This window comes from Stegodyphus dumicola, chromosome 6 (genome assembly GCF_044657685.1).
Source record: "Stegodyphus dumicola isolate Sdum_Otavi_A_Nest chromosome 6, ASM4465768v1".
Taxonomy (NCBI): domain Eukaryota; kingdom Metazoa; phylum Arthropoda; class Arachnida; order Araneae; family Eresidae; genus Stegodyphus; species Stegodyphus dumicola.
In genome coordinates, this window is record NC_140773.1 from 79600812 (window position 1) to 79621776 (window position 20965).

Consider the following 20965-nt stretch of genomic DNA (forward strand, 5'->3'; position numbering starts at 1 on the left):
TAGGATATCATAAGTCGGATTTCATGCACGTGCATGACACGTGCGACGCCTGATTTTTATAAATTACATAGAAATAGGCTAAAAGCTTTCTTTTACATGAATAAAAAGTAATTTCTTTTTTTTTTCTTTTTTTTTTAACGCAGCAGATTTAAAAAAGTGATCGTACACTTACTTTCATTGTTATGTTTTAATTAGTATAGAGAGGGGAAGGAAAGTGTTACACAAAAGAAAATTTTATTTTATTATTTAGTTACTGTAATCGAAATATATGCTTTGTTTAATGGGAATAAACAGTTTTAACATTTTTAATTGCATAGTCTTCGTTGACAAAAAACAGGATAAACAAAGAACGTAAAATCTCTTCCTTAGTTTTATAATAAATGCTTATTCGGACTTCAGGAAAAAAATCAATCTAATTAACGAAATTTTTAGTTTATCCAGATCAGCTGCCGTTTTAGTGGGTCGAACTATTCAGATTCTACAGCACGTTTCATTTTAATGTATATTTCGAAGAAAAATATATTTCAGAATATAAATAGCTTAACAATGAAAAGGATTAATTTAAGAAGATTTTTTCTCTCTAATTACACTAAAGTTAACGAAGATCTGAGTTTTCAACTTGTAGTGTGGTGTGGCCTCCAACTTGTCAGCAACTGTGGTAGTGACTGCTATGAACTGTAAATTTACACAAACACGTAAGAAGGGTTTAAAGCCCTTTTTATTCCACTTTAAAAATAACAGCTGCGTCCACTTGACGCTCACAAACTACGCCGACCCGGCGGTTAACAGAAGCAGAATGTACAACTGAAAAAGTAATGGCTGGATGAAAAAATAGCTAGATCACTATCCACGAGGCTCTGAAATCTTAACTAACCTAACCGCGTTCTAAAATACAGCTGAGATTCAGCGAGCTTACTGATTAAGCAGTTGAAGTATTCAGCAAAACTGCCGAGATAGGCACACATGCCGAAACGCGCGGTTCTTAAATTTCTACCTAGCAACCTTCACGTTCGCGATTCAAGAAGCACACATGCAATCTCGTTTTCCTTCTGTTTAAACTCAACTTACTTCTGCTAAATATGAATATACTACGCGCTCTACTATAATTTACATGCTCTAGCATTGGCAATTCTAGGGGAAAGTAAAGGCTTGACAGGAAAGATAGCTTAAAATAAATGTTAGTTAAAATAAATATAAACCCTACAAACTAACAAACTATCAGATTAAACACTTTTCAGTTGTTTTCTTTTGTCAGTTTCCTTCATGAAGTCTAAGATACTTCCTGCTTCATTTCATTGCAGGAAGTTGATAAGTGAGTGAAAAGTATTGGGTACTGCTCTTGACATAAATATCCTATTGCATTTCTCTTTTTGAAGAAAATTTTAGAATATTTGTTTCGAAAGGAGGATATTAATAAGATATCAAGTTCCGCTTCATTATCGCTTTGCTTTTGCTTATTAGATTTTCCACTTGTAAGGAAGACACTAAAATTCATTTACTGTCACAGAAATAATTTAATCTTCACAGTTTTTGTCTCCGTTACGCTCAGTTAAATTGTGATATTTATTTCGAGTTGTACTGAAGTTAGGTATGCGTTAAATATTATCTTATTAGTCTACGTCACAAACATTTGCTCATATCATTGAGTTGCGAAGCGTAAAGCAAGTATAAAAAACTTAATTACAGGTGAAATGCTGTAAAAACAGTACAGAATACCTTAAAATGTGTGTTCATGGTTCTCTTTATGAAGAAAATTGTAGAACATTTGTTTCGAAAGGAGGATGTTAATAAGATATCCAGTTCCCCAGTTCCGCTTCATTATCGCTTTACTTTTGTTTATTAGATTTTTCATCTTGCAAGCTGTTTAGCACTTCTAGCTATTAAATGGAAGAACCGTAGTCAAAATCCTGGCGAACTTCTCAACTTCGAAGAGCTGAAAAAACTTTTTACAGCTGTGCAGTAATTAAAATGTGGGAGACAACTTATTTGATTGACCATGTCTCACGCTTCAACCCGGTTATTCATTTTTAATGGAAGAGAATGTAAGTAGTTATCTTAATCCCAGCATATGTTCTTGAATCTTAAGTGATGACATACACAGTTAGTGTTTGGAAGATTCGCAGTTTGAATCCTTGCAAAGATAAATACTGAATTTCGTTTCATGCCAAGTTATTCTGATACTCTCTATGAGTTAGGTGCAACTATGACACTTGGTAATAACTGCAGTTTTGAGTGAAACATTTGCTGGTCCTGAGTAATTTTTCAGAAGGAGATTCAACAAGTATATTTTGAAAAAAATTCGGTGTAGTCAGTTAGTTGTGGGCTTTCTTGGGTGAAAAGTCTTTCGAAGTTAATTGGGTAAGAAATAATACAGGAATCTTATTTCAAAACTGAGAAATTTTGTAGCTTCGCACTATTGCAGACACATCTCTTGATCGCAAAATTTTACTATCGACAGTATACACTGATAAATTACAGTTTTTACTTTAGTTGTTAAATCCCAAGAAAATCCAAGGTCGTATAAAAGTTAGTTTGATTTTAATCTCTGATTTATGCAGATCTCACTTCAATCAAGGTGATAACTTGTTGATCTACAGTACCTATCAAGCATTTGGATAAGGTAATCTGTGAAAAACTTTACTACAGAGTTACAAAGTTAAAAAAGCATTTAAAATCCACGTATTTTGCAAGCTTTTCTATCCGAATCTATAATTTATTTTCCATTTGGCAATGTATAATATATTGTTTTCTAGGCGGCTGTCACTCGCCACGGTGTAAAATCTGCATTTTTACTTTCTTGTACGAAGTAAAAAGGAAGTACTGTAATCCCGAAAAGTTTCAGGCAGCATATTTCAACGAAAATATCCCATTTTGACCTCTTTGAAATGCAATTTAACGATGTATTTCCGTGATATCTGTATGTAAGGACAGAATAAAACACTCTTTTCCTCCAAAAAAAATTATAAAACTGCTTTAAAATGAATTCTGAAGAGAATTTTTCGTGGCGTCTGTACGAACGTATGTACGTACGTACGTATCTCGCATAACTCAAAAGCGAGTAGCCTCAGAACGTTGAAATTTTGTATATAGGACTGCTATAACATGTAAATGTGCACCTCGTATTTTGGTTGCAATCGGCCGCACTAAACGTATATAAATATATTTATATATATATATCCACTCTGTTACCCGGCTCAGTGATCTCAGTTTCTTTACTCTTATATGTTTGTAAATTGTACATTTTTTGCTTTAAAAATGATTGAATTATGTTGTTCTTATCTTCCGGTTAAGGTTTTATGCCTTTAGTGAATCTGTATGCAATATTTTTAGAATTATCAACAATTTTTAAATTGTTTAAGTGCCACTAAGCCTAATAATGTTTTTGATGGCGGCCATTGCTCTTGTTTACATTTGAAACAGCAGGATAGCGGATTTGTTGCCAATCTAGGGAAACTTAGCTTCGCAACAACGCCTTCATTTATTATTTAAATCATGCTTAATCCTTTCTGGAATTTTTTCGAGAAAATAAGCGTTTAAGATTTACTTCGTAATTTTTAATACAGGTATTTTGAGTTTTTATGTATTTTTGCCTTGTCGCGAAGTGAAAACTGAATTAATTGAATGAAAAATACTCAATCGTCTGTGAAAAACTGTTTCTTTTTTGTTTTGTTTGCTTAATTTCTTTTATACGTCGTTCTAGATTTATTATAATATTTGAATAGAACATGTGGCAACGATTAGATAATTCTTTAAATGATATAAATTTTGTGCATTCTGAGTTATAATATGAACGAAATATAATACTGTTAAGTAAACCTAGCGCCAGAGTGTCGCTATGGTAAATAAAGTGAATTTTAAAGAATGCATTTATTCTATTGTGGTGTATGCGCTGTCGACGAAGTAGGTTTAATTCAATCTAATAAGTTTAAATGAAATTCAAGAAAAAATGCGTATAATTTAATATTCCGTACAAGGAAGTCATGTGGTGTACACATCAGTTTTTTTTTTTTTTTTTTTTTAGATTTCATCTATAACCGCTTAAAAGCTTCGACTATTTGAAAGGAATAAAAGTAGTTAAAAATTTTAAGTTGGTTGATTTAATATATAATATAATATGCAACTGACAATTTTTATGAACACTTTCATCATTACTTTAATTAATAAATGATATTCTGTGTTGTGTAATTTAGTGCAGAATAATCTTGGTGTTCAGTTTTTTTTTTTTTTTTAAATCTGTTATCTCTTAAATCGGGCGATCACAAAAATAGAAGAAAACGTAATTAAAATTAAATTGATTTCTGAACTCAAATGATCAGTACTATCTTGGTCACGAGTTTTACAAGCAAGCATTCAATATTAGCTTAAATATCATTGAAAAGTAAGTTTGCCGAAGTGGAGAAAATACCTGGATATTATTTATGTGAAATTAGCGAGTTTTTTAAATTTTAGTTTGCGATGTCGAATAATTCATGCAGGCTGATACAAATTCTTGAATTCATTTTGTATGATGTAAAATATTTCTGCAATATCTTTGCAATTTTCTTTCATAGATTAAGATTTTATTAAAGATATCTGATTCCTTCTGAGATACTACTAAAACAGCTTTATCACTGTTTTCACCATTTCTGACTGTCTTGTAATTATCGATTCATACAAAAAAAGGAATTTAAATGAACTTAAAAAATTTATAAAACAGTATATTAAATTTACTTAAATTCCAGTTTCAATTTTAAGATTAAAAATATGTAAATACATTTCTATTGTTCGTAATAAATGAGCTTATACTACTTTCGAGTAATCGAAAAATAAGCCAAATAATTTTATAACTTTTTTTCGTATAGTCTAAATACATACTAGTTAGTATACCCACGGCTTAACTTCTTCTGAAATTAAAAGTGGCGGAGGAAAGGTTACAGGAAATAAATACATAAAATAAGAATGGATTAAGCAATTAAACATTCTATAATTAAAAATAAATACATTGTAGAAAAGGAAAAAATATTAATAAATTTAAACTAATAAAAAATAGTTAAAAATTAATTTTAAATATCAGAAAAAATTAACTAAAATAATAAAACAAAGGAAAAGCAAATAAATTAATAATCATGCTGCAGTAGCATCATCCACAGCCATTGCAGTTATAAGGATTTATTTAGTATTACTAACCAGTTATTTTATGTTAAATATCTGTACTGTCTTTCTAGCTTTCCATTTTCCCCCTAGAATGCAAATTTTTAGTTCGCGCATATTCAAATGAGGTAGAAAGAGGCGGTATTTAAAGGAAGATTTTACATTGCATTTGTCTGCTGAAGGCCATGTTACTAGTTGAATCTCTTGATAGCAGCTTATCCACGGTGTTGCGATACTCTCGCCTAGCTTGCGATTTACTTAGTTAAGTAAATTCTTTACTTTTGAGTTACGCCATAAATTTTGGCTGATTCTGTAAGCACGAGCATCGCCTTCTGCTAATTTACTAATTTTTATAAAAGGGTCTTTTACACCCTTTGCACGTCTGTGTTGTAAATTCCAAGACATAACGATAATTCGCTTACGTCTTCTAGAGTCTTCACTGCTGTTTATGTTACCAAAGAGATGAGACTCTAAAATAATAAAACAAGAAAAAGTAACGTAGCAGTAACAAATAATTGTACCGAAGAAAAAGAAAAATAACTACTATTTTAAACAGTATTCTTCGCGATCAGATGAGTATATATTTTAAGCTTCCTTCGTCAGAAAATACAACCCACAAACATTTTTCTTTTTGAAGGGATCACATTTCAATTATGGTCATTTCCTTCCTCAGCTGTTCAAATTTTTTCACATATTTTGCTCTTCCTAGGAATTGTGAGACAAGCATTCTGTATATAGTAACCGTTTTATTAACTGCTAAATAAATTGTTGTCATAAAGACAGACGTTTCTGTTAATATTCTGATTCACTAATACAAAAAGTACCAAATCTCGTCTTATTGGGGACTTCCCCGTACTCCGTTTGCAATTAAGATTTCATTCAGCAACCAAAATGCACCGAATTGGATTTCGGCTGAATTTAAGCCCTGCGAACTATTTATAAAGCTAACTATTTTACATTTTTCATCCTTTTGTAATTACATGTTGAAAGTATTAAAAGGGCGCAAATACGCATTCAGCGATGGTCTCCGAACTAAACTCATATTCATCGAAGCGAATTCATTATGTGATGACAAAACAAAAGTGAAATCTGAATGTTATAATACATTTTTGTTGCTTACTTATATATAACATTTGTTGCACATATATATGCTGAAAAACTAAAATTTGTTACATTAAGTTCGTCTGAAAAATAATACCGTTCAAACGTGAACGCATCCAATCCTTAACTGCATCGATATGAAATTTTGTATGGGTTTTGTAATGAATTATAAGTGCAATGTTTAGAGAAATAAAATTTTTTTTCAAAAAACCATGCTCACTTAATGTCCCTCTGTATGGATTTTCTGCGATGGAATTAAGGTTTACCCAAGCTAGAAAAACCATTTCTTAACAATGATCGTTCTTGTTGAAAACTAAAATTTCTTAATACTGAGGGGAGGAGAAAGAGAAATAAAACTTATCGTTTAAATATATCAGTTAACGTCTGCGAATTACAGAAATTCCTTACTGATTGAATAAAGGTTTACTTTTAAGCAGCAAATGTATGAAAACATTCTACCTTTTATATTAAGTGGGTACTCAAAATTAGTAAAGAAATAACCTTGTATTTAGCGTAGATTAGCAAATTAAAATCACAAGAGAAACACGCCAAAGTGAAACTCAAAGTTAACAAAGAAACAACCTTGTTTTTAGCGTTTATTTAGACAAAAATCTCAATCAATTTCGAGGGCAAACAGGTCTCTCTTCATTATATGGCGCTGCCTCCGTGTTCGCTTACTGCATAAATAGGACCGTTACGTCCAGTGCTTTTCCAGTCTCACAAATTTCTTTGATCCTGATGAAGATGGACCTTTTTGAACTCAATCGATTGTTTTTTTTTTTTTTTTTTTTTTTTTTTTTTTTTCCTAAATCATCGCCAAATACAAGGTTGTTTGTTTGCTAATTTTATGTCATGCGTATATTAAATATTCACTACATAGTGTAATAACCAAGCCTCGAGAAAGAGACAACCAGTTTTACTGGAATGTTATGATGGCATATTCGATTAAGTTTTAATTCGTATAATGCTCTTTGTTTAAGGTATAGTTAGCGAATTAAGCTCTTTGATGTTCTTTCTGAGCAGGTACGTGAAACATTTCACCAGAGCCCTTTATACCTTATCGCAGTTTAAGTACAGCATTCAGCAAATAGCATTAGTACGCTTTTTTATTGAAATCCTGGGCTTAATGCCATTGAAAAGCTTATAAAGAGAGATCATAAGAGCAAATTCAGATATTGACTTATTTAAGAAATGACAAAAGGGATTCAGTTTCACTTTTGCGTGTTTCTCTTCTGATTTAAAGCACGTACTTTGTGTAAACTGCCGTATAATGTCAAGAAGATCTTAAAAATTATGTTCACAAAAATTTTATTTAAATTTACAACTTTACATTTATTTTATTAAAAATAACAGTTTGGGGAACGCTGAATAAAGTGTTACTCCTTTCTTTAAATCACTTAAATTTTGGGAAAACACCCGAACAGTTTCATTACATTTCAAATGATGCTAAAAATATATGAACTGTGGTGTGAATTGCTGAATGTAAATAAACTGATATCGAAATTCGAAGTACTAAAAATCTATCATTAAAATTTTCAGTACAGAGAAATTACCTTTGATGATAGTCAAAATATCTCATCTAGATTATCAAAAGTTGCAAATAATTACCAAAAATTTCAAATAATTGTTGTAAAAAAGTTGTTTCATAAAATATTGACTTACGAGAGCTAATAACTGAAATAGTTTTCATAAAACAGAAAAATACTTTCTCAAACACCGTATATTAGTTCATTTTACTTCGTGGTTGTTAGTTCATTTCTTAGTTATTTTCAACATTGTGTTTTATAAAATAATCGGTTGAAAGCATTTTAATCATAAGGAACGAAATTAGTAATGCAGATATACTAATTAGTGACTTCAAAATGTAATTTTTCCTATATCATATATTTTGAAGAAGAAAAAATATAACCTTTCATACTTTTAGAGACAGCGCATGCTGAGGTCGTCTAGCTTGCGGGAAAGTATTTTAGAGTTTCCAAGCATTATAAATCACAGTAATATTATTACATATTGAGTGACAGAAATGCTGTACTAGACTGACAAATAAAACAGATGGAATTGTTCTTTTCATACACATTTCTGAACAATTCCAATCAAGCAAATAACGGAAATTAAGAAAACATAAATAAATTACTTTGCAACAGTTTTTATATTTAAAAAATTTACTGCCAGCTTAGCCAAAGCATTTGACTGGTAGAAATGATTTTTGAAAATAAACAAAAGAAGGTTACGTTTTCTCTTTCCGAAGAAAATCATTATCGTTTTTCGATACAAAACTTTGTAGGAATTTTGTGTCAGGATATCTACGGAGATAGACGACGTCGTCCATAACAAAGAAAAAAATCGACAATGACTGCTTTTCAAAAAGAAACAGAACGCCGTATATTTACCCATAGAAAGAATATTCTTCAGAGACCCTTTAAAAATTAAATATGGTGCTTTAATAGTGGAAATAACCTTCTCAAAGGGTAATACCGTGAGTTCTTAATGTCTTATCTTCTGTGAATATATAAAAAAATTAAATTTTTAAAATAGTATAATATTCATTATTCTTTGCTTGCGACATATGGCATAGCATAAAATCCAATGAAGATTATTTTGGTAAATTGTTCAACAATGTAAAAAATTAAAAATTTTTGCGACTCGTAATGAAACATGGCTATGTTCTATTGCTTTTAACAAATAATTTACTATTATAAAGAGGAGAGAAATTATTTAATATTAAAAGTTTAAAGGAAGTTTCAGAAAAGAGTTTATGTTTATAACTAATTTCTCATATAACGGGAAACTAAAATTAAAGAGTCGGAAGAAAGGCTAAACTTATTTCTACATATAATCAAAAACAATATTTTGTGCCCATATTTAAATAAGAAATCTTGTTTATCTATATGGATAGCCTAAAAAAGTAAAACTTCACAAAACCACGAGTTACATGTCAATATGTATAAATAAGTTTTTAGAAAAAATGGACACTGGTATAAAAGATGTAACCTTTCACGGTGTTCCAGGGAAGTATTCTGATTCGGCAATGAATATTAGTATGCTTTTGCACTGTTAAAAAGGGGCACGTTCTACACGTCAGACGAAGACTTCGAATGGATTGTAGAAAGCAGTACAAGAGAAATGTAATAAAATTAAGAATTAATTTTAGTTTTCCCAATAAAATTAAAAAGTGTCCTTATAGAAATCAAGATTCAGATTAATGATTAATTTGTCAGAATTTTTAATTAAAAATTACGTTTGTATTACAATTAATCGCTTTGCTGCGTTAACGACATTTAAAATATACTGAGAACACTCTTCTTATTACATATTGAGAACTTGTTATGCATTGTTATGTATATTATTTATGCATAACAGGTTCTTAACTATATTACCCTAAACAGATCTGTTTAGGGTAATATAAACGATACGTTGACTTCTTGTTTAATATTTCTGTGGTTTATTAATAAGCTGCAGTCATTTTCTCACTAGTTCATTTCAGACGTCTTTTTTAGTGCTTTTTTTTTTTTTTTTTTTTTTTTTCGAAACAAAGGTTGTGGTTTCGACTACCGAGTAAGGCTTTGCGCTTTGTCTTCTTCCCTCCTTATGGATGTGATATCCGTTATTACTTGTAATGCACCTGTGATTCAAGTAGGCATCAACGTGTATTTTAGAACATCTAGTTCTAGCAGAATAAAAAGATTTATAATACTTGAGAGTTATTAATTTATCGAAACTATTTGAAACGTAAGAAAGAATAAAAAGATTTCATTTCTGACAGCTCTTCTACATTAAATTTTATGTCATGACACAAAAATGGATGCAATAAATTTAATATTATAAATTTAACGCCTTTTTAAATAATTCTAACGTTTTAAGCATTCATTTTACATTTGATTTCATTTCATTGATATAGATACAACTTTTACTATTATTTGCATTAATTTGTGATGTTACTTTATTTTCTGCTAAGGGAATTTTTTCAGAATACTTGTCATTTATTTGTGACGTTTCGAGGTTGCAAATTTTATTATATATAATTACTTTTTAATCATTTTACTTTATTTTTAACCATAACTTTCAATTATTTTCATGTCGTATAATAAATTTATTACGTAATGCAGCAAAGCAGAGAGATGGAAAAGCATTAGCTTTTAAAATATAATATACAAAGCCTCACTTTGCATTGAAATGGCAATGATCAACTTCTAATAAACTTATATACCATTTAAACTTTTCTCAGGTTGTTGATGATAAATTATTTTTGTAGCTTAACTAAGAGTGTATAATTATAACATTTAGAAGCATCGGGTACTTTTCAAATGGTTTCGATAAATTAATAACTCTCAAGTATTATAAATATGCTCAATTGTTTCATCACGAAATAATTTAGCTCCCGCTCTCTAAATATTACTTTGTTTATCTTATAGTTACGAATATCTAATTCATTTGACAATGCAGGTTAAACATACTATTTGATAATTTCAGATTAAATATACTATTTAATAATATCATTTTGTTTTTCTTATAGTTATAAATAACGAATTCCTTTGATAGTGCAGGTTAAATACGTTATTTAATAATTTCTTCTGTCCTGCAGTTTTCGTACTGAAGTTTGACGAACCCTTAATAAAAGAATCTGAGTAGCATGCATTACACGGCAGTGCATTGTCGCAATGACCGTTACTGCAAGCACGGATTAGGATCCGGAATCGAGACTTCTCCTTCCTGGAAGGAAATGACGTTACAAAAACATTTCCGAACGAAACGGTTGTGGAAAGAGTGCGTACTATTTACTATTCATAAGTGATAAGTGAGAGCAGTCGACAACGAAGAAAGAGAGCAGCTATCATGGATATTCAGCATATTCTGAGGGAAATAATCTGTTTATTTACTATATTTAGTCTTGGTAAGTCTGTTATACTATCATAATTCCTTTTTATTATAACTACCAGTAAAACTGGAGAAATTTAGTACAGATGTAATGAATAATAAAATATAAATTACAGATTTAATATCCCCATGTATTGTTTAAAGATAAGATTAATTTTTTATGTAGATTTAATTTCAAAAGCACTTTATGTAAAATGCGTTCTGAAATTTAAAAAAAAAAATAGTCCTTTCGTTTTTCTTTACTTTCTGCTTTCAGTGAATATTTTAAAACAATAAAAATATATTACTCTACGTAGACACTAATCTAAGATGGCTTTATTTATCAGGAGATCCCACAATATGGGAGGTCTTCTGCAAGTTAACCTTCAGACGGTTGCGAGATTAAGCAATTCTTTCTTCTCAAATGCTCTCGATATTTGTCAGTTCTAAAGTTGTAACGCGAGCTGTGTCCTTTTGCGCCTAGTTATGTGGGTAACTGGAAAGTCAGCTGAGCTCGTGAATGACTATCAAAAGGTTAAAAAGTTGGTCTTACACGTGTAAGATGATTATGTTGTTGTATTACATGTAATATTTTAAGTACAAAGTGTTCAGATTATTATAAGTGGATCGCACATTTAAAAGTGCAGAATTCTCTACCTAATTCCTTTTGCAGTAGCATGGTTCTTCGATTTCTTTATTGCTTTATTATGTGTACGAAATTTATAAACAGTATTTTTTAGATGTTAAAGTGACTTGATGAGTCGTGTGCAGCTGAAGAACATGATCGCATTTGTATTGCGCCTTTGATTATTATTTTGATATTGTGAATAATTTATTATATCAGTATTAAGAAAGCAGTTTTCTAGCAGAATACTATGTTAAGTTAGTGAAAACTTTTCCTGTAAATTTGAAAAGGAAGCACTAGTCAGCAGAAGGGAAGGTGAAAAAAACATTTCCGAGAAATTGGATTAATCTTGAAAGATGAAACATGATTGTGAGAGGTTTGCTTTAACAGCAAACACTGAGGTGACATACAGTGATAACTCTTATAAGACCTCCTCATAAATCCTTGCAGTGATTAAATCTGGCAATTCATTGTCTTTCTACAGGGTGATGAACGTCATTCATGCAGTAAGACATATCAGACAGCATATTCTTGAATGTAAATGTTGAAGTAAATCTGGCATTAGAAACCTTACCTAAGGTACAGCGACCAAGATCTCAGCATCTTAATAGCTAGATTATTGTCATTGGGACATTTAAAACAAACTGTAAATAGTTTACATATTTTAAAAATGTTTATAATAAATACCATTGCTCCATTCAGAGTACATAGATACACTATGGTTACTTTTGCTAAGAATTTGATGAAATATGTGGGTAACCACACTGGATTGGTGAAATGCCATTTCCAACATATAGGATAAAGAAGTGTCTGATAAACATTTTGTTTGATAGGTCCATTTTTAAACTGAATATCTTGTACCTAAGTTTGTTGCTTTGATTTGTTTTAGAAAAAAAGCAATTAAAGTTGCCAAATAGAATAGGATCTCTCTTAACTGGCAGCAGCAGTTTCTCGCCAATTTCGGAGATAAGACTTTTCCCGATAATTGGATATATTTTTCTAGAATTCCGGAAGCTGTTATGCCATTTTAAACGTTTCAGCGTTCGACGTTTGTTGGTCATGTTTTTCGATCTATTGAAGTTAATTATATAAATAATATCGAAAATCTCACAGATTATTTAAACTTAAATCTTACAAATGATTTTATATTCCAGAAAAACAAAACTAAACCACGTTTTATAATTACAACATGTATTATCACATAAATTTTATCAATTTCTTAATACGATGAAATATAACTTCAAAGAGCTTCCTGCTTTTAAAATTGTTGCCAGAGTTTTAAAAATTTGCTGAATATACAATGAAACTCCATAACATTATGTGCTCACAGACTTGAAGCTTTCTCGGTCATTCTTATAAAACTGCACAATTAATTTTCAGCTTCCGTTCACATAACTTTCTTGCTTTATGTGTTCCCTTCATCTTCATCCTTCTCTTCTCATCATTATTCTCTTTCTCATTCTCCAGTACAAGTCCCACTATTTCATCGTCATTCTGAGAGAGCGTGATGAAAACAAAATTGTCTACATCCACTCAAGTAGGCACCTCCTCTTCACTAATAACTATATGCGAACTCGTAAATCGAAGGTATAACATACGGGAGCCAGACGTGCTTTGAAACCAAGAGAATTTTCATTTCTAGAATTGTCATCTATGAGCATGAGCATAAGCCACAATTTATGCCAACAGAGCCGTAAATTAATGCTCTTTGTATCTTTCCAGGCAAGAGATTAAGTAACAAATATCTTTCCCATTTAATTCTTTAAATTATTAGTCCATTGCAAATATTTTATATTATGGGTCTAAATGTTGAATTTAAACTTATACTTACAAGAATGCCATTATTTTGATATCACAATTTAATTCGATACGAGATATTTTACTGTACATTAGCTTAGAATGTACTCTAAGGAAAAGTATTTTCAGTATAGTTAGGGAATAAGAGGTAGTTATGGGGACAGTACACCTTTAAAATAGTTGAAAATCGATTTTTAGGATTTTATTTCATTGAATAAATATTTTATTTTGAATAAATTGATATCATTCTTTTATTTCTGCTATAATAAATTTTCTGATTATAAAAAAATATAAGATTCGCTTCATTGTTTCTAATTTAAATATCTTATTTTTGTTACCATGACAGTTTTCTAATTATGCCGTCCATACCATAATTTTAGAGTTTTGTGAAAAGCTCTATTTTTAAAGCTTTTAATTAATTTACTGATGGCGTTTCTTGCTAAGGTCAAATATTTGTAAACGATTTTTAAACTATTTTCTGATGAGCTATCGAGCTCAGATTTTAACGTACAATCCTTGTGGATGATAATATAGTGAAAACGTCTTTGGTGAAGCAAAAGTCTGAAAATTCGATTCAGATTTTTTTAATGAATCTTGAAATGATTTTTTGCACATTTCGTTCTTTAAAGAAGAGTTTAAAAAAACCTAGAATTTTGCTTTTTGCACTATCGGATAGAGCAACAAAAAAATCTTTTAAATAGTGTTCATATGAAAGTTTGAACACAATTTTTGATGTTTTGGAAAATTTTTAAATTCGCTCGACTTTTGCGACTGTTTGAATTATTTTAAAATTTCAGCATCTAAAAATGTATCCGTTGTAGTTTTGAAATTTTCACTGATCATAAAATACACTCTTCGCCTTCTTTTAAAGGAAAAATTATAGAAAGATATGAATTGGCGATTTTCTATATTTTTAAAAATATTTTACTCTATGACTTTAAGTATATGACGAAACTAGAGCTTCATTAGATGCCAAGTGGATCGCTGGGAATCGCAGTACGGGGTCATCATTATAAGTCACACTATTTTTCTTGCTTCCGTATACATTTCTTTCTTCACTCTTTTTAAAACAAGAATGATAACAAAAAATCATTTTTAAAGATAGATTTTTAAAACTGGGGGCATAACTCTACTAAATGTGGTCATTTATCTAAGAAAATGATTATTCGCAGTTAGTCAAGTATACGCTGCTCTTAGCAGAAGAAAGTTCTTAAAAATTCACCGAAAACAATCGTATAAGTATAATGCATTAAACAATATGAACAGAATGCAAGTACACGGTCTAAGATCAAATTCAATATTTTTATAGTGAATATGAATCTATTTATAGTCCTTTTATTTTAATTCAATTTAATTAATTCTGGTGGTTATAAACCAGATGTATGTGATTAAGAACATGTTAATGTTTAGTAAAATCTAGTAAAATGTTTGACTAGTAGATCTTTAAAGTTATAGATGTAAAAAAATTTTCATTGATAGTGGGAAAATAAATAAATGGAAGACTTTTAGTGTATTTCTGGGTGCGATCGAACTCGCATGAAAATATTCTCAGTTGATCTCTAAAATATAGTAGGCTTTAATTTTGTTTTGGTCATCAACGTGATGTTCATAAGACAGGCGTTTATTTAAAAGCATGTGTATTTTAACATTTATTTATTTTAGAAGACAATTCTAACTGTAAAACTATGACATCAAGACAATTTGCAAGACATCAAGACAAGACGGTTAAAATAATTCATGAATTTTTGTTTTGATTTTGCTTTAAAGAAAATATTCTGTATAACTGACTGATTTTACTCATATGCAAACTAAATGATAAAAACTAATGCTAATTTATTATGCCAGTTTTAATCTGAGTTGAAGTCTAGATCGTTGTTATGGGAAGATTATACGATAGAATGTTGAAAAAAAATTGCAACTGTCTGAAGATTTTATTTTTTTATTTTAAGACTCTGTGTTTTTAAAAGTGAAACGTGGTTGCGTCTGCTGTTTTTTAAAAGAGGTGCGAACAAACGAAACAGTATAATAACAGGAGAAAGAAATGTAGTACAGAAATCTATTATTGTTGAAAAATAAGTTTAAATTACATGTAGAGAATCTTAAAAATATCTTGAAACATTAAAGCTTCGAAACTATTTCAAGAAATCACCGCATTTACTCTAAGGTGGAGCAAGGAAATATAGAAAGCTTTGTCAAGTAGGTATAAATCTCATTTTAATATCAGCCAAAAGGCCAGTTATAGCTTTGATAACAATGCTAAGTTATTTAGTGTCATTAAAATAAAAAAATCATGACAAATTTATAGTTTTGTAACTACACGAAAAGAAATGCTACTTTTATAAAATGCAAATGACAATATCTTCGATCTCGTCAAAGATTCAATTATATATAATATTAAATTTTGTATTATTGAGCTGTAATTTCAGTATAGTTAGGGATTTATTTCATTCAAGCAAGAAGAACTGAGAATAAAATTGTACTTAGTTATAAAGAATGTTTAATAGAATAACAAACCGAAAGACTTCGATCGGAAACTTTGTGACTTAGATTATTAGTATAGATGCATTTTTGCGAATGCTTGCTATATTAGCCTACAAACTTCCAATAAAACTGTAATAATTTAAAGAATCCAATAAGTGAGAAACTGACAGACCTACCAAAATCTACGTTCACAAGTTATTTAGAATACTCCTCACTAATCGTGGGCCGATATAAACTGCATTTTTAACACTTTAAATGATGAAAACATTTTAATGCACATTTTAAAAAATACTGAATGTTTTTCAGAAATCTCGAAGGTAGATGTTAATACAATTAAAGATTATAATATTAATGGCTGCATCCAGCAGTCATTCAGTAATGTGATATATTCATTGTACAGTTAGATATTTTATAGAAAAATATCCATGTTTCTGTATACCATGCACTATATACACTATATGCAACATTTCTTGCTTTCGGACCTTAAATAATATCCTATGGCTTTGTTTCTCACAGGATAATTAGTAAAGCAGCCACAATAATTGATAATGAGGATTCAAAAGTACATCTCGAATATTGTTAATAAAAAGTGATCAGGCAGCGAAAATGCTTTTATTTATTTTTTATTATTAATATTTTATTATTATTACTATTATTGTTATTATTATTATTATTATTATTATTATTATTATTACTATTATTATTATTATTATTGTACTCACATCAACTCTCCGGAGACAACATCTCTCTCCGGTAATGAGTTATAAGGTATTTCGCCCGCCTTCTTAGCATGCCATCGGGGTGTATCGGTCAGCACGCTCAACGCGGATTCGAGAGGTCCGTGGTTCTAGTCCCGGCGAGGGCATTGCTGATTTTTAACACCTCCTGTTCATTTTTCACACCTCCTCTCTTAATGTCTCTACAGAGTCATGAAATTCATTTCGTTTCAAAAAAATTCCATTCCTCCCCGTAGAAGACCGATTTATTAACTTCTTACAATTAATAGAACACTGTAAAAATCAGACACTGGTGTAAAACTTTCCCAATAGCTTCCATTTCCATACTTTGCAGCGCTGTAGCTTTGAAAATATTTTATATTTGTTTGATATACACATTTAGTGTTTTAATATAAAATTACTTAGTATAATAAAGACATAATAATTATTTTATCTGGAAGCTATTTTTTCTGTACAGTAATATCAACTTTTCATGCAGAATAAAGCTTAGCGTATTTTAGTTTTTGTTACGCTTTGTTTATGTTACGAATATATTTTACTAAAATATATTCTTTTCACAGATGTATGAAACTGATGACAAGATTAACGTAATTAATGCTGAAACTTTATTCGAACGCACAAAGTTCATTCAGAAATAAAACAATATGTATTTTTTTTTTTTTTTTTTTTTTTTTTTGTTTTGCTTGTCTCTCATAAAAATAATATTTATTACAGGCTTGAGTTGCAACACGGACTGGTCAGAAATGAATGGAAAATGTTATCGTCCTTTTCCGTTCGAGTATGATTTTCGAATGGCCAGAAGAGTCTGCCAGATCTATAAAGGGGATTTAGCTTTCATTAACAATAATACATTAATTATATCAATCTCTGTTCATCCAGACTATGGTAATTTTCTTTTTCTTCTCTTTTAAGTGTATTATTCTTTCCTTTTTAAGTGAATTATTACTTATTTATTATGTCAATTCAGCACAGATTATTTAATATTCCTGTCATTTAGAAGAGAAACATCATGACAGTTTTCGAGTAAATCTAAATCGTTTAATACAATCGGAATTTGAGAAATTCTGGCAAGATAATTTTCGGATCATTCGCGTTGCTTTTTCATAGAAATCAGGTATTATTAGGCACGAGTAGAGCAGAATGGGAAACAAATGAAGCACATTCTTCGGGTAAAAGGTGACAAGAACGAGAAAATAAATTAATTAATTAAAATAAAACGACTATAAGGATGAAAATTCACAAGGTTTCTATTATTCAATAATTAACCGTTTGAAACCAATTATTACTGAAACTATATGAAAGTGATTATAATGCAATAGGGGACTTAAAACTGTTTGTTTTGTACAGCACAAAAATATCTATATCCAATTAAGAGCTTATAACGCAGACTTTACGAGTTTGAATTTTATTGTTCAGATTAATCACTTACTTTAAATCAATTCAACAGAGCTTATTGCTTTCTACTTCAAATTTACTTAATAGATGCAGTGGTAAAAAGTCTTTGGGCAGTTCAAAAAACTTAAAATTAGGCAAAATTCAACCACAGATTGTGTGTTATTGTGACTTATCTCGCTTGTCTGATTGTGGCATCAAAACAAGCCCATAAATTTCTTCGTGGCAAAGAAAGCAAGATTGCGCCTGTCGTTGCAAAAGCACCATACAGGTGACAGCCCGCTCAATTTCACCTCCAATTTTGATGGCGAAAACTCCGGGGGGGGGACACGTCCTAGGATCTCTCATTCCTCTTCCCCTACCATCAACCAATCTATATATATAACGAGACTGTATATAGAGCGCTCCCATGCCGCAAAAACACTATACATTTCCAAACATGCATTTCTTCTTCGGGATTCGAACCTGAGGCCTTCGGCACCGCAGTAGGCTCCCCTAACAACTACACTGCTAGCCATTAAAACTGCAACACCATGAAGGAATGATCTAATGAACGTCAAAATCACGTGAAAAGAAGAAGAAAATGGGATATGCTCATGATTAGTATTTCAGTGCGTTTAGACGAAGCAGGAGGGAGAAACGACATCTGAAGCACGGCACAAAAGAAAGGTTATGCAGTGGATTTCTCATTCGAAAAGTGCTTTGCAAGGTTGGTGTTTGCTCAGAATATCGTGTTATGCTTCAAATAAGAAGAGGAAATGCTTACCAGCAAGTTTCGGAATTCGATAAACACAGGATCCTTACCTATCTAAAGTGTAGGTTATCATTCCGTGATATCGCCCGTCGCACTGGTCGACATCCAACCATTGATATGCGAGTATGGAACCAATGGGACTGAGTTACTGTTACCAATGTTACTGAGGGTGATACTGAACAACATGTAGGATCTCAACGCCCTCCCATGAATAACTCCTGAAAGGATGACATATTGTGAAGTCAGTCCTGAAAAATGGTACGATCACATCACAGACCATTAATCAGGAAATGGGCGCGTTTGCAGCACGCCCAGTATCAGCTCATGAGGTGCATCGACGTTTGCATCAGCGTGGACTATCAGCATGGTGACCATTACTTCGGCTTGCCTTGACAATGCAGCATAGAGAGAGGGGCGACTCTGGTGTGTCAAACAACAAAGCTGGATACAGGAGTGGCATAATGCCGCCTTTTCAAACAAGTTCCGGTTCCACGTTCAGTATTCTGATGGCCGTATACGTGTATGGAGTGTCCGAGGGGACCGCACGTCGTCTGCTTGCTTTCGATATCGGCATAGGAGAACTGCTCCTGGTGTGATGGTTTGGGCAGCCATTGGGTACACGACACGCACATCTCCAGTTCGGATCGACGGTAATTTGAACGCAGTTGGATGCGTTTCTGACATCCTTACGTCCAGTAGTTGTGCTTTATCTTCGAAGCCCACAAACGCCCTGTTCCAACAAGACAGTGGATTTTGAAGTTTGGTTGCTTGGATTCTTTGAACCATGTTTAAGATTTTTTCTCCTTTTCGACGATTACAAATAGATCTCTTTTTGTTGCACTTATTTAAATAGATCCAAAATTCATCCATAGTGACAACACTTTTCCTTTTTGTCCGAATAAAGGTTTCTCGTAAAGAAGTCTGCAGCGCGTTTAGTGATCGACCATGTATCATCAAAAAAGACAATGCAAATTATGTTTTTTCGCCTTTTTGAAATTCAAATCAGCATTATCCAGTTTGCTTATAGTTCACACTGAACATTGTAATGATTCTGAATAGTCCTTTGACTTGGCGGATTTTCTTTTAACATTAAACGTCTTACCTTCGGAACATTCGAAACATTCCGTTTTTCCCTTGGATATGTATTTAGAAGAATTTTTCCATTTAAAGCCAATCTTTGATGTTTGTTTCCTTTCTTGTTGACAATATTACTTATCGTAGCTTTAGATATCGATCAACCATGGCTTTCACAGCATATTTTAAAAACCAAGGCACTATTAATTTCCTTCGGAAACAGCAAAAACATAGCCTTCCATCGATAGATTCATTAAAAACGCCATTTTGCATGTAAACAACACTGTCAAGTAGCATACAATAATTTAAACTTAAAAAAAAAAATAGCTGCAGTTAAAAAATAATTCTAACACTAAATTTTGAAAAGGTGAGAGCTAGATTAGAATATTTGTTATGATTATGAAAATTCTCTGTTTTAGTTGAAGGATGCCTTTGTAGAAGATTTTAAAACAGAAATTAACCTGTAATGATGCTGCATATTGAGAAATACCACAAGAACCTCTCACAACTAGCTTATTCAAACGCCATAAAGAACTATCAGAATCCAGTAATTTTAAACACTCAGGAACTAGAGGTCCTAAAATTCTCATGAACAAATCAAAAGAAACTAAATGCATTTAAATACCTTTGGAAGTTTTCTATTAATCTACACAAATGTTTTAATAAATTCTCATGATTTACAACTATAGACAATGGGCAGATTCAGTCAGGGAAATTGTGAAAATCTTACTTTATGTCATTCTGTTTTTCTCAGATCGCATCAAACATTATTGGGTGAAAGAAGGGAGTTACCATGGCAATGGATCTTCGACGCCACTTACTACTGTATCACCTCCTACTGCATTATCAAATGGGTGTCCTTATTTGAATAGTGCTGCAAGTAAGCAGCATCTGGTAAGCAGCTTTTTTATTTGGAACACTGATTATGATTCAGGTTCAGAAGTGTACATCTATTTTTTAAACGCGTCCTTGAAATAAAACAAAACACTTTGCGATATTTTTAGCAAATATTTTTCTTAT

General features: G+C 31.2%; 1 protein-coding gene across 2 annotated transcripts in view; it reads left to right on the forward strand.

Annotated features, from left to right (window-relative positions):
• The first annotated feature begins 10968 nt into the window (after positions 1–10968).
• LOC118192260 (macrophage mannose receptor 1-like) overlaps positions 10969–20965 on the forward strand; it is a 111900-nt gene continuing 101903 nt past the window's right edge. For both annotated transcript variants that reach the window (XM_085818571.1, XM_085818572.1), the window contains exons 1-3: positions 10969–11122; positions 17440–17610; positions 20700–20839. In XM_085818571.1, coding sequence (XP_085674697.1) covers positions 11065–11122; positions 17440–17610; positions 20700–20839 — 369 coding nt within the window. In that variant the 5' untranslated portion in view covers positions 10969–11064. The remainder of the gene's footprint in view (positions 11123–17439; positions 17611–20699; positions 20840–20965) is intronic.